A 13,650-nucleotide genomic window follows, 5' to 3' on the forward strand; every position below is an offset into this window, starting at 1 on the left:
TCACCGCGTTTTACGACTCACAAATACAAGTTATCAATAGCTCTTGTACATGTGTAAAGGAAAATCAGTCTGAGCTGTTGAGATATAACAAGTAAATTAAGCGATGAAATCGGCTTGTCCCGGTCGGGTGAAAGGCAGTGGCCATCAGTGGTGGTATGTGGGGCCGGCGGAAGCAGAGGCCATTAAGCAGCTTTTATTGGAGGTCAGCTGCTCTAGCGGGCTCGCTCGTGTTACAGCCACAAAACCGAGTGGGAGTGCAGGAGTGAAAAGGCCAAGAGCAGGAACAGACCGAACAGCAAGCCTAGGATGTGTCCAAAGTGCACTTACGGTAAAGAAAGCTGCCGCCACATGCTGGTGACCTAGAACTGTTCAAAGCTAAAAAAACTAGCGCGGTGCGCGCACACTGGAACTTGAGGTATGCAGCTGGCACCCGGCCAGGCTGCTGCTCACAGGGGAAAGGGAAACTAATCAAACAAGCACGAAAGTGAAAGCTCATTGAGGCACGCATGGCTTAATGAGCCTTGACAGAAACCCACATGGCGGCTGCGCGCGTGAACGCAAGCGCTAGGCCACCAAAAGCCTGTGGTAGCACTTTGAAAACCCACACACTAAATTTCTCGCAGAGCATCGCATGCGCTGGCTCAGCGAGACCTAACAAAAATATCCATGTACTATTGGGGTGACACTGTGCAAACTCTAACAAGTGGTTTGGTTCCAAACAATCTGTGGCGCACATCAGGAGGGAGGTGCTGGATATGTCTGAGTGCACATGTCTAGATAAAAGACTGAACAGCAATCACTGTGCTTGCACAGCCCCGTTGTGTTTAAAATTTGCAAAATAGAAAATTAGGAAGACAAAGTCAAAGTTCAGTAGTCACGGGCATGTCAGGAAATGAAGATCAGTGAGTGGGTGGTGGGGCCTATACCCAGAGGGGAGCACACACTACAAGGTCCATACAAGGAGGACATAAATAAAACAAATAGCAAATGTCATGTTAATGACTAATAGCAGCAGACAGTCAAGTATTGCGCTCAAAACATAAATTAGAGAAGCAAATGCTCACCGTTTGCATTTTAATCCAGGGTTAGTCTTCCCAAAATCGCTCTAACCCACAGGTTTTACACAGCTCTTAGCAGCAGGCAACTACTGAGATATTTTTCCATAATATGTCTAACTTGGAGAACGCTGCTATTAGCCAGGAGTTTTCAACTGCCCACTTGTGCCAGCAGCGCTGAACCTGAGGTGGCTCCCAGGCGCTATAAATCATTATCAAGGGCCATTGTGTGTAAAATCAGGCTGTCTGCAAATGTTTACTTTTACATTCATTGCTGCAGGATGTTTTATTTCCTTATTCAGTATCTCTTCGAGTCTCATTCCAGGCACACTGACCTACATCCCGGCAGCCCCATCTATCTGCTTGCCTATCTTGTGTTTCCCACTCAGGCCCCATCCTCCTCCCCAGAAAGGCTCTGCCTGAACTGCTAATGAATGTGCTACAGCGCTTGCACTTTTCCGGCCTCTGGAACTCCAGCTTTTGAACTGCAAGAATAAAGCTGCCACTGATTAAAAATCCCTGTCTGCAGCATGATGCCCTCCACCCCCTGGTATTACCCTTAAAATTGTTTATCAGTCAGTAGTTTCCAAACGGTGTGCTTGGTGCACATCTTTTCGCGGTGCCCCTGGCTACTTTTTAATGGGGCACTGGGGTGCCGTGGCGCACAGATTGGGAACCACTGGTCTAATGAAATAATGCCACTAGATCAGTATGATTAGATCATATATACGGATGTTCTGCACAGCCTGCCGTAGGGACAAAGAACCACTATCAAGCAGCATGCGCTGCCGTGAAGGGGTGCATGCGGGTTAGAGAATTCCATCCGGAGAAAACCTACGCACAGTCACTTGGTGATTGCACTGTACAGTCAGCTGAATTTAGGACTCTAATGCTTTCACTGGAGAATACAGATCCAGATAATAGTGTGTGAGTCACATTACTGTGTCTAGTCCTATAATGAATATCTACACTACTGAAGCCACAAAGGATTCATAGACTCAAAAGGGTGCACAATCAAGTTCAAGATGCTTCAAGAACAGGTGGCAAAGTCGAAATATTGCTTGCCACAGACTCATGTAATCCACACATCGAGTCATCAACGTTTTGGTACGCAATGCTCATTTTCCTGGAGTGGGGGAATAGAGTAATACCAAAATCAGCCCACAGGCTAGGTTTAATTCCAGCTGCACAGGAGGATCTTATTTGCAAACGCAGGGGTGGCTGCTTATATTTCACTATTGCAGCAACGCTACTGGTTGCCAGGTCTTTACAAACAGACCAAGGACTTTGTTGTCAAATGCAACATCTGCAAGCAGATCAAGGGTTCCACTGTGGCACGTCCACCACAGACAGCTCTACGGATTTCAAACAAGCCTCTGGTTTGTGTTTACCCGGACCGGTGCAGCCCTTTGTCACCAGATGAGGCTTACAAGTATATCTTGGATGCAGGGGATTCTTGCTCTTGATTCCTATGGGTATGGCCACAGAGGTCGGCTGACACCCGAACTGTTATAAAGGATCTGAGAGTCGGAGTAATAATCTTTATTTAGATATAACACAGATATCTTTAAAAGAAATTACAAAATTCACATTACAAACCAACTGTTTTAAAATACAAAAAAGCAAGCAGCAGTTCAGTAACCATAATAAAAGTAGAGATCTTCTGCATCCTGAACCACCTGATTCAATGACATTTGGACAGTAGCAGACGTTTAAAAAGTAATGTACAAAACTCTTCAGACATTTTTTTTTGTTACGCTGACTATAAAAATACAACATACATATTAAAAACAAGGCAGTGTTCTTTGGAATACAATTTGATGAGTTGACCTATCAGATTGCAGAGCATGATAATCATTTCATTTCATCTTCCCTAAAATTTTATTAGCAAGGCCTCTTTTGCATAAAATTACGATATGCTTGCTGAATAAAAGTTATTAAACCCAGGTTTAAATCTGTATTTTCGGGGTTCATGGCCGCGATAATGGCTTGCCTACATGTCCGAACACCCAGCCTATTCCACTCTAATTTGAGTTTGCACCTGCGTTGAGAATTAAAGGCTGGGCAAAGACAAACCACATGTAACAGAGTTTCAGCTGTCTTGCCACACGCTCTACAGATTACATTTTCCGACGTGCGTCGCCAAGGGGGCAAATCTTGCAGGAAACGCCAGTCACCCATTCTGATTGCCATAAAACTGCGTTTTAGATACAATGAATATGTGCAAGACAGGTAGGTGGCAGGGGCTAGCCGTCTGTATGAATTTACAAGGGCCCAAGCATAACTGTGTTTGGTAAGGAGTGCCTTATCCATTATGAGAGAACTCATTCTCACACATTTTTTGATGCCAGTTTTAAATGCTGCCCAACTGGGGTTGAGGGCCCATAGCTCACTCGCCGACATTTGATGGATATGGTCCTTGAAAAGACAACCAAACGTACCTCCAGGGTTTTTCTGGGTGATTTCTAACCAGACTAAGGTTTCTAATGTGCCTAAGTCCGCTTGCCTCAATTTATGACAGAGTTTAAAATATGTACCGATGTTAGAAACATCATAATCCCTAGCTCTAATCTTACCTGGGCTGTGGATGCGGAGTTTGGCAAATGTAGTACCTTTTTTATAAATTTTGGTCGTATGTTGATTTAAGGCAGTATTCAGCTTGCCCCTGAATATCTCTATGCCGTATGATAAAGTAGGGCCAATTTTTGCTCTCAGAACATCTAAGAGTGGTAAGAGAGTTGGGCCGGAGATATTTTTCGAGAGCTTAGCTAATGACACCGCAAGGGTCATAGCTTTAACTGCGATCTCGTTACGATGTTTAATAAGATTACCCCTAGAGTCCAAATGGACACCTAGGTACTTGTACGAGTGTCCTACGACAAGGCTTATGTTGTTATATGACCATCCTCCAACAGTGTGCCATTTCCGACCAAATGGGACAACTTGTGTTTTCTTTAAGTTAACCTCTAGTTGGTTCATGGTCGTATAGGTGTACAGTTTATCGAGGAGCCTTTGCAGCCCGACCCTAGTGAGGCTAAAGAGAACCAGGTCGTCGGCATATAAAAGATTACTTAGTGCCGTACCTCCTACCTTTGGGGGGTGACTGTTAGTGTCATCCAGTGAAGTTGACAAGTCCGCTATGAACAGGTTAAAAAGCATGGGGGCCAGCATGCATCCCTGCTTCACGCCTCTTGATGTCGAGATTTTCCGGGAGAGATGCGTGCCGGACCCAAACTTCACCCTGACCCAAGTACTGGAGTGGAGTTGTAGGATTGCCTCCAAAAGTTTATCAGGGATCCCCCATTTCCTCAGCTTTTCCCATAAGGCAGCCCTCGAAACCCTGGCAAACACTGCTTTAAAGTCGACAAAACAGCAGAATACTGATCTAGATGTGGAGAGTGCTTTGTCGACGATAGTTGACAGTGCTAATAGATTGGTCATCGTCCCGGAGTTGGCAATAAAACATGTTTGATTAATTGGTATCAGTTTGTGGTCCTTTGCCCATAGGCTCAACTCCTCCAACAGGAGGCCCGCATAATGCTTTGCCTCAATGTCCCAGCAGTGCGAGGAGTCTGTAATTATTGGGAGAGGCACGGGAACCTGATTTATAAATAGGTTGGATTATTGCACCCCGCCATGAATCTGGGATTGTTGCAGTTCTCAGAGCAAAATTAAAGAGATTTGTCAGTAGGCCTGACCAGAGAGCCACATCAGATTAAAAAAAAAATCTGTGGCAGGCCGTTTGGGCCCGGAGCTCCATCTGATCTAGCCCTTGACACAGCAGTGGCGACCGTTTCTTGTGGCATCTGAAGATCCTCATTGTCGGTATGTAAGCGCTCTGTAGGATTGCTCTGCTTATTGTTATAATCTATTACTTTCTCTCTTGCGGGGCTGCCTCCTGTAGCTCCTAAGCATTCTGGAGGTCTAAAATGGTCGGTGAGGAAGGTAACCCAATCTGATTCTTGGATGTTGGCAGATCCAAAACTCAATGTGCTCGAGTTGGACTGGTTGATTAGGGCCCAGAATTTGTGAATTTCGGCTCTTACTCTCCCACACTAGCTTGCACCAGAATTGGTTATCATGTGTCCGTTTGTCTTTAGTGATCACCAGCCTAAATGACTTTTGGGCTACTGGATACGGTTTTAAACATTCACTATTCCCTGGAGCTTTTACCAGTAGCCGCAAGGCATTGTTTCTAGCTTTCTTAAGTAGCTGCGACTGTTGTGAAAGTGCGAACTGGCGCGGGAGGGGTCTCCTTGGGGAATGCTGTTTTTTTGGGAAAAGATTAATCAGATGTAAGCAGAGCGTCGTCCATGTCGCTATCGGGGGGGCTTCCTGGTCGATTCCACCTCTTATGAGCTCCATGCTTGCATGTAGGATCTTCGGGCTGATGTCTTCGCTCCATCTGAGGCGCTTTAGGTTTTCGGAGTATATTCCCCTGCTGGTTAAGGGTGCAGATTTATGCTTCACTGGGTTTGTTTTGAAAGCTATGACCTGGGGCCGATGATCACTTTCAAATCGTGGGTGAATGCAAAAGCTAACCAGACAGTGGAGCAAAGCTGAATTACAGATGGAATAATCCAGGTAGGATCATTTCTTTCCATTTGTCCAGGATCAATTGGTGGGGGTATCGCCCTCCGACCTTCCATTTATAACGAGGTAGCCTGCGCTATAGAAACGCATCACACAGAGGTATCCCAGGCCACAATAGGCTTGATTTGCTGGTTTAGTTTGTGACACTGCCTCATTCAAGGAGAATAAAAAGGGCCCCTCGGTTTCTGTTGGTTGCCCCTGGAATAGGTTGGTATTAAAATCCCCAGTAACAATACAGTCTGAATCAGGGTGCTCCACGGCTAAGTCGCTCATAATTTCCGTTAGTCGTACCAGATGTACTTTTTTTGTACGTGTGTTTGGGTTGATATACACGTTTAGGAAAATAAGTGAACGTTGTTCCCGCCATGAATTGATTTTGACCCCAAGTAGCCAGTCTTCAACCAGTTTTAATTGGGTTATTGGGCCTTTTAGATTAGTTGATACATATATTGACAGGCCACCTTTTGAGTGACCGTGCCGGCTGTCCCTCAGTGCTGGTTTCCATAGATCGATATAGCCAATGACAGGGCAGCCTTGTGAAGCCCAAGTTACCTGCAGAGCTATTACAGCGTGCTTACAAATAAAGGAGTGAGTATCTGAGTTCCTAATTTTCTGTTGAAGTCCGCTGATGTTCCAGGAGCAAATTAAGAAGGTGGAATCTGCTTGCGGGTTGTGCCCCATTGCCGATAGAGATGTTTGAGGGCTTATATTTTCCAGAGAATTGAGTGTTTGACCAGTTGACTCTGTACCTTGTGGTCATTCTGATCTTTTTGTTGATAAGATAGCTGGGAGCCAACTCCAGCCTTGGTGTAAATCGTCGTTAGAGACCACATTTGAAGTCCGTTTGTTACGTACTTCAGGTCCTGACGCGTTTTTTAGAATCAAGTATGGTCTAGAGTGGGACACAGGTCGAAGGGTTCCGGCTTTAAGTGGCGTTTGCTGATTTAATAATGCTGGGGGGTACCCTGGGATGGAATATGGGTAAACTCGAATGCCCCAGTCCCGCAGGGTGGCCTTGTGATCCAAAAATACCCCTGCCCAATGGGCAGACTTGAATGCTACCAGTGTTACCTCAGACGGTTGTGTGCCTCTTGGTGGAAGAAATACGATAGATTCTATGTCGTCGGTTACCAGGCCTGCAAACCCCGGGGTGCCATCCACTAGTTTAATTATATTGGATCTATTGAGGATATCTTGCCAGCCTTTTGATTTGTAGTCGGGAGCTAGTATAATGTAAAAAGGTTTTAAATCGCTTTTGTCCTCTTTGCTGCATGGGCTTTGAATTGACTTGTTGATTTTATTGAATGACAGGCCTGCATCGAGATCCTGCTCCTGTTGAGGCTGGTGTTGGGGGGCCTTCCTCAAAGACTGTCTATTAGTTGGCAGAAGTGTTTTATGGTTGTAGATTGTTTTTGTAAAATTTGGTTTAGTCGTTGAATTGTCTGACCGGGGTGAAATTAAAGCAGGCACTGGATTGGGATTAATTGCGATCGCTGTAGACTCTAACAAGCTTGGTTCGTTGCTTTTCACCCTTTGCTTTTCTTTAGCTGTACTAGGATCTTCTATTGCTATTCCCACAGATGTGGTCTCTGATAAGCTTGGTTCGTTGATTTTCACCCTTAGCTTTTCTTTAGCAGTACTAAAGTCGTCAATCACTGTTCCCGTGGCTGGCTTGGTTGGATCTTGATTACTACACAGAGTCAGTTGGGTGACGGTTTTGGATGGATCCCCTTTCTGTTCAGTTGCACTTGGGTTTACTAAGGGTGATGATGCGTCAGTTTCACTTAAGGCTTTTTTATTAGGAGCTATTGCAAAGAGAGGAAAGAAGTTTGTCGAGGCAGCTGTTGTTTTAGACCTTGTTTTATTTCTGTGTTTAATCTGGTGTTTGCGCTCTCTCTTACTGCAAGGTGGTAAGGGAACTGGCTGCACTTCCGAGATCGAGGGTATCTGGGCTGCTGAACTGGCCACTAGCTCTTGCTCAATATGGACTGCGCAAATTGTACGCCCGCTTGGACACCGAGCATTTTTGATCGTTGCTTCAGTCAGGTCGGGCCCGTTATTCCGGTTTGAGGTCGGTCGGATAATGACTGCTCATTTAGCTGTTTTGGAAGGGTAACTATTCCCTCCCTCAGCTGGGTGCCTTGTTTTGTTGTAATCCAAGGGTTAGCTTGTTTTTGAGACATATTTGGCAATATTTGCGATTGTGGACAAAGAGTTGTTAATGAGTTGCTCCCTTCAGCAGCTTGACTTCATCTATAACATTTGATAGAAAGGCTGGAAGCGACGAAAGTGAGTCTATGATTGGGGAACAGCAACAAACCGCCTGAACGAGCTTTGCGGAGGATTGCGCTCCTATTATTAAGTTGTTCAATTTGTCCAGTTTATTATCGATACCTGCTGTGAAAAGTGCCAGGGTGTTCAAAAGGTCTATCTGCACATCCAGTTTATCAGAATGGTCATTTAAGGCATTAACTGTTTGTTGAAAAGTTTGGAGAAGTTGGGGCCAGACACCAACTGCTGTAGGGTCCTCTAAGTTGGACTTTACATTTAGCATATGTTTAGGAGAATTTTGAGTATTTTTGAAGAAAAATGACAAGTCCGCTAAAAATTGGTCATCTGGAACTGATTTTTGGGGCAATTGTGGTAATGGTATCGTTATTGCTGTGGTTGGTGTGAATACAATATGCTGGGGACTTGACGCATCCAGATGGTCCTTTGGTGTGCTTATAGTTTGGGGCAATTCAGCTGATCGTAAGTTTTTATTACAGAGGTGGGTATTTTGCGCATGGATTTGAGGGAAAATTAAATAACTGTGAGGAACCGTTGTGGGATCCTTTAATACAGCGAGGTCTTGGCATGACAGTGGAGCTAGTAATTCTATATTCTGAGCTTGGTCTATGGAGGGGCCTGGGTTTTGTAAAGGGCTCAACGGAGGAGTGTGCAGCAAACGTGCTTCTTGCTTACGCATAACCGTTGGTGGGGGAGTTTGACCTGATTGCGATCGTAAAGGATGATCATGTTGAAGATTTTGTTTTAAAATTACCCCCTCTGACTGGGCTGGGGTTACATCGTTTTGTGCGGTTCCAAAAATAAAGACTTCCCGAAGTTGAGCCAAGTTTTTACTGGTCGTATTCTTCAGCAACTGTTGTGGGGGTGGGGGTTGTGAAGAGGGCATAAATGTTTCGGCCATTTGGTCCGGTACTCCGAGGCTGGTTACCTCCAGTGATTGCGAATATGAAAGAGTATTCGCCATAGGTGGAATTTTTTAAAATAGTCCAGCAACTTCAAGGATTTCGAAGTATTTGATGAGTCCTTACTCTTGCCGTTATGACCAAAACTGTTATTGTCATCGCTATGTGGCCTTGGTTTTACCACGTTCGCTGTATCATTGCAAGCCCTTGGGGGCCCATGACTACCTTGGTCGAGCTCCTCGTCAGATGACAACTGTTTAGGTTTCCTCCTTTTAGGAGCCGCTGCAGATTTCCTAACTTTCCCAGATCTCATGGCTTATATAAGTTGAAATACTTGTTAAAGGTCAGCTAGAACAGATGCCCTTGCCAGGGGTCCACCGGGGATCCACCAGAATTGCTCTTCCAAACTGTTGGGGAGCTAGGGGTCTGGTGGTCTAGTGATTCCAACAATGCTGTCTCCGGCGAGTGAATATTGTAGATATTGTCCTGTGTTTATGTTCTGTACTGTCTTGCAGGTTTGATTTGTATTGCAGAAGCTGCCGAGTCTATTGATAGATGGCGTTTTTAGCTTTGCTTTTGACACTTCGATGAAATTGCGCCAGCTTTTATTGGAACCTTAATCGTGGCACCCCCCGCTCATTTATATAACCCTACCCCTGTCCACCGGCCCACGACCGCCCGCTCACCGCACCGCTCAGGAAAAAGACCGGGAGACCAGGCCGAACCTCACCTCACCTCACCTCTGTGTTTTTCCCCTCAAGAGGGGTCGCACTGGTAATGAGGCTGACAGTAGGGCTCAACCAGTCAGTGTCCGCAATAGGCAGCGAGAGCGTCGGACGCTAGGCGGCTTCGCGGGGGGAGGGGAGAAAGCGGGGGGAGCAGCCCCAGGGCTGGACAGAGCTGCCTAATGCCCCCGCACGCCCACAACCAGGCAAGTAGGTAGGTACAGCAGGGGAGAATGGACAGGCCACAGGCGCAGGGAGTAGCAGAAAGCAAGGAAAGCAATGAGAGCAGAGGGACAGAGGGCAGCAGGCTTGTGGAAGCGGACACTGGGAATACAGGGAGATCTAGGCGAGCAGCATCAAGCAGCACCCCACGACGTGCGGCTCTGGGGGGGGGGGGGGGGGGGGGAGGAGCTCTGAGAGTCTTTATCGGGACATAAGCAGTTGGCACACTACATTCTGACCAAGATCCGGCGTTCGCTATCAGGGCTTACCAAGATGCCATGGGAAGTTTGGGTGTGACCCTGCAATATTCCTCCCCGTACCATCCCGCAGGAAATTTGGTCGTGGAGGGAAGTTACGGGACTTAAAGCAGTCTTCAACAGCCACGGTTCAACACTCAAGTCACAGTTGGGTCCATCAAACGATGGGGTCCAGAGGGCACTTAATCTACCAAGCAATTCCCTGAGAGGTAAGGCTCCCTATCAGATCCTGTTTGGGGTTAAAATGTGGATCCTAGACCTAGACCGTCTCAGCACAGTGGCTGAAACACCATTTGATCTACATGAACGTCTGGATGTTTTACAGGAACAGTTTCCAGGCCAAACAAAGCAACATCCAAGTAAAATGCACCGCCACTGGTGAAGGGAAGGAAGGGCCGGCAGCTTCTGGTTGAGTCCTGAAGATTGGGAATCTGGTCAGGGAGAAAATTGTAGACAAAGAATTTGCCCATTAAACAGAGCTACTGTACCTGTCTGGGCCCGTTGCAGGTAGTCCGAACTGTACTTCTTGCACCTCTTGCCGGCTGCAGAAAGCAGAGACTAGTCTCCATTGATCTGATCAAACCACACTATGTGGCCGATACGTAATAGTAGGCCACGGTGGCTCCTGGGTAGTTTCCTGCATCCTCTCACTATCATGCAGGAAGTTCGGATGGAAGCTTTAATCACTGATTGAGCATCCTCTCCCCAATGGGAGATCGCAGTAACCAACAATGAAGTATCTCTTCTACCTTTTACTACAACTGTACAATCAACTATTACAGAAACACAGATTTCAGTTCGGTATCGGCCACATCTCCCAGTTCTACAAAACTTGCGGAGCTGACAAAAAATGATTGGACTGCCTCTAGCAACTTCATCAACTTTGATGACTTTTCTTCAGATTCAACTGATCTCAAAATGCAGCAGCCAGATTGCGGTCAGGTACTCCGAAATTTGTCTCCGTAAAGGAGGAACTGAGGCTCCCGGTTAAACAAAGAGTACGCTTTAAGGCACTTTGTACCGCCTTCAAGGCCATCAAGGGAGCAGGACGTGATTTCCTTAGGCGTAAATTTCAATGGTACGTCCCTGGAAGAGTGCTACGCTCGACAGGAGACAAGTTTTAGTCCCATCATTCAAAAAAGTCAATTGAGGAGGCAGGAGCTTTATCACTTGTGCTTCTAGGGCATGAAAAGATCTTCCTTTTCATCTCAGGAATGCCCCGGACCTCCTTTCCTTTAGAAAAGGGTTGAAGACATGGCTTTTTTCCCAGTAGTACACATCTTTATGTTCCCCAGCAGGCAGTGCTTAGCGCACGGACACCCCAGGGTAACCGTGCGCTCCATAAGCGCGATTAACATAACATGTCATGGTAATCAGAAATCCAACTCATGTTCAGCCTGCTCAGCCCTCTTAAAATCCCACTTGTGGTCACCCTCTTAAATCCCAAAAAGAACTGCCACTCATGATTCTTCCACTACCCTTTTTTCCGTTTATATTTATGCTCTCTTGATTGCATTGTAATATTTATTTCAGGGTATTGGTGTTCATGTTGTTTATTTAATATGCAACATAATGTAAACTGATTTGATAACCAAGGCTTGCAGCAAACATTTTCATTTCTTAAAAGAACTGTCAAACACTAGGAAGTACACATGGTTACCTTCCACCGCCGGTAAGAAACACATTTCAAACTGTCAAACATTTGCATTCACGTGTTAGGACAATGTGAGAAACATCCTACACGTTACAGCGTGTAAACTGTTTACCGATCCTCATTTACTTTCACGTGTAAACTCAAACGCCTAACACTCACGGCATATGCGAGCGGTAGAAGGGTATTTAAGACGCTCGCACACACCGCTCAGTGCTTGGTCTTGTCTTAGAAGCCCTTACCTGTTTTCTCCTGCATCTGCCGAGCAGCTTGTGTTCTCCAGATTGCTCCATTCCTCCAGCTGCTCTCCTTGACTTCTCCCTGACTCCCAGGACGACGCTACCTTTTCCAGATCGGCTGAGGATTTCTTTGCTTCCGGTTCCTGCAAAAAAACAAAACAAACAACAGATAAGTGAGACGCTCATATTATGGCCTGTAATATAAAACTGGAAGAAAGGATCAGTAAGTTGTTTGTCAGATTTACTTTTAAAAGCGTCATGAGCTGGTGCCATTGGAACGCTTCAACCACAAATTAACCAAGAGATAAAAGTATAATTTCAGGACCTGTTACTGACTAAAAATCAACTTGAGGATATTATTCTTTACAGAGACTACAGAACTTTTAAAAGAACAATATTGTTTGGAATTATACAAAGAGTGCACAACGTTTATGAACATTATTATTTGGTGGTAAGAATAATTACCACGTATCAAAGGAAAAGATACTGATTTAATCTTTCTGTCTGACCATCTGTCTGTGGATGGAATGCTGAGGACAATGCAATGTCTATCCCCAAATGTTTACATAATTGTCTCCAAAACTTGGAGATAAATTGGGGGCCTCTGTCGGACACAATTTTACTGGGCAAACCATGTAGTTTTACAATTTGATTGATAAAAATATCACTGAATTCACTTGCATTTGGTAATTTCGTTAAAGGAATGAAATGCCCCATTTTTGATAGTTGATCCACAACTACTAGAATAGTGGTGTAAGAATGTGAGTTTGGTAAATCAGTGATGAAATCAAGACTAATGGTATGCCAGGAAGATGGGGGTATAGGCAATGGTTGCAAGAGACCGGCAGGTGATTGATGATCAGATTTTTGTCTAGCACATACTGGACATGACTTAACGTAGTGCTGAATGTCTTTACTAATGTTATTCCACCAAAAGTGCCTTTGACATAATTCTAAAGTCTTATGTATTCCTGGGTGACCTGCTAAACTAGAATCATGGTTCCACTTTAGTACCTGTTGTCTTAATTCCCCTGGAGGAACAAACAATTTTTTGTTATGTAGGAAATAGCCTTCATGAATAGAGTTTCTTTTTTGTGAAAGCCAGTCTTGTTGGTTTAATGTCTGAAAACTCTGTTTTAATTGAGTTAAAAAAGTGTCTATTTGTGTGAATGCTACCACTTTTTCAGATGGTATGATTGTTTGAATCTTTAACTTTTCATCAGAATTTTTATCGCAAACTAATCTAGAGAGTGTATCAGACAACAATTGTTTTTCCCCTGGACGATAAGTGATAATAAAATCAAATTCACTAAAAAATAGCAACCAGCGCATTTGTCTGGGAGTTAAAGCCTTAACTGTGGTAAAAAATTGTAGATTTTTATGATCTGAAAATATTGTAATAGTATGCTTGGCTCCCAATAAATGATGTCTCCATTCTAAGAATACTGCCTTAATTGCCAATAATTCTCTCTCAGCAATTGTATAGTTTTGCTCAGCTGGTAACAGTTTTCGTGAATAAAAGGCAATGGGGTGCAAATGACCAGTTGTTGAATTTTTCTGCATTAAAACCCCTCCTTAAGCCGTTTGAGACGCATCTGCCTCCACAAAAAATGGTCTATCGGGATCGGGGTGAATCAAAAGTGGAGCGGACGTAAAGGCTTGTTTTAATGCAATAAAGGCCTTTTCAGCTTCTGAAGTCCAGTGAAATTTTGTTCCT

At 44.8% G+C, this 13,650-nt stretch overlaps 1 protein-coding gene across 11 annotated transcripts in view; it reads right to left on the reverse strand.

Annotated features, from left to right (window-relative positions):
- The window catches only part of LOC146796635 (uncharacterized), a 238,682-nt gene that overhangs the window by 216,258 nt on the left and 8,774 nt on the right, over nt 1-13,650 (reverse strand). For all 11 annotated transcript variants that reach the window (XR_014969646.1, XR_014969648.1, XR_014969645.1 and 8 more), the window contains exon 2: nt 11,937-12,076. Coding sequence is in view for 5 of the 11 variants with exons in the window: in XM_085629307.1 (XP_085485433.1) it covers nt 11,937-12,076 (140 nt within the window). In the remaining 6 variants the exon portion in view is untranslated. The remainder of the gene's footprint in view (nt 1-11,936; nt 12,077-13,650) is intronic.

Source organism: Triturus cristatus, chromosome 10, assembly GCF_964204655.1.
Source record: "Triturus cristatus chromosome 10, aTriCri1.1, whole genome shotgun sequence".
Classification (NCBI taxonomy): Eukaryota; Metazoa; Chordata; class Amphibia; order Caudata; family Salamandridae; genus Triturus; species Triturus cristatus.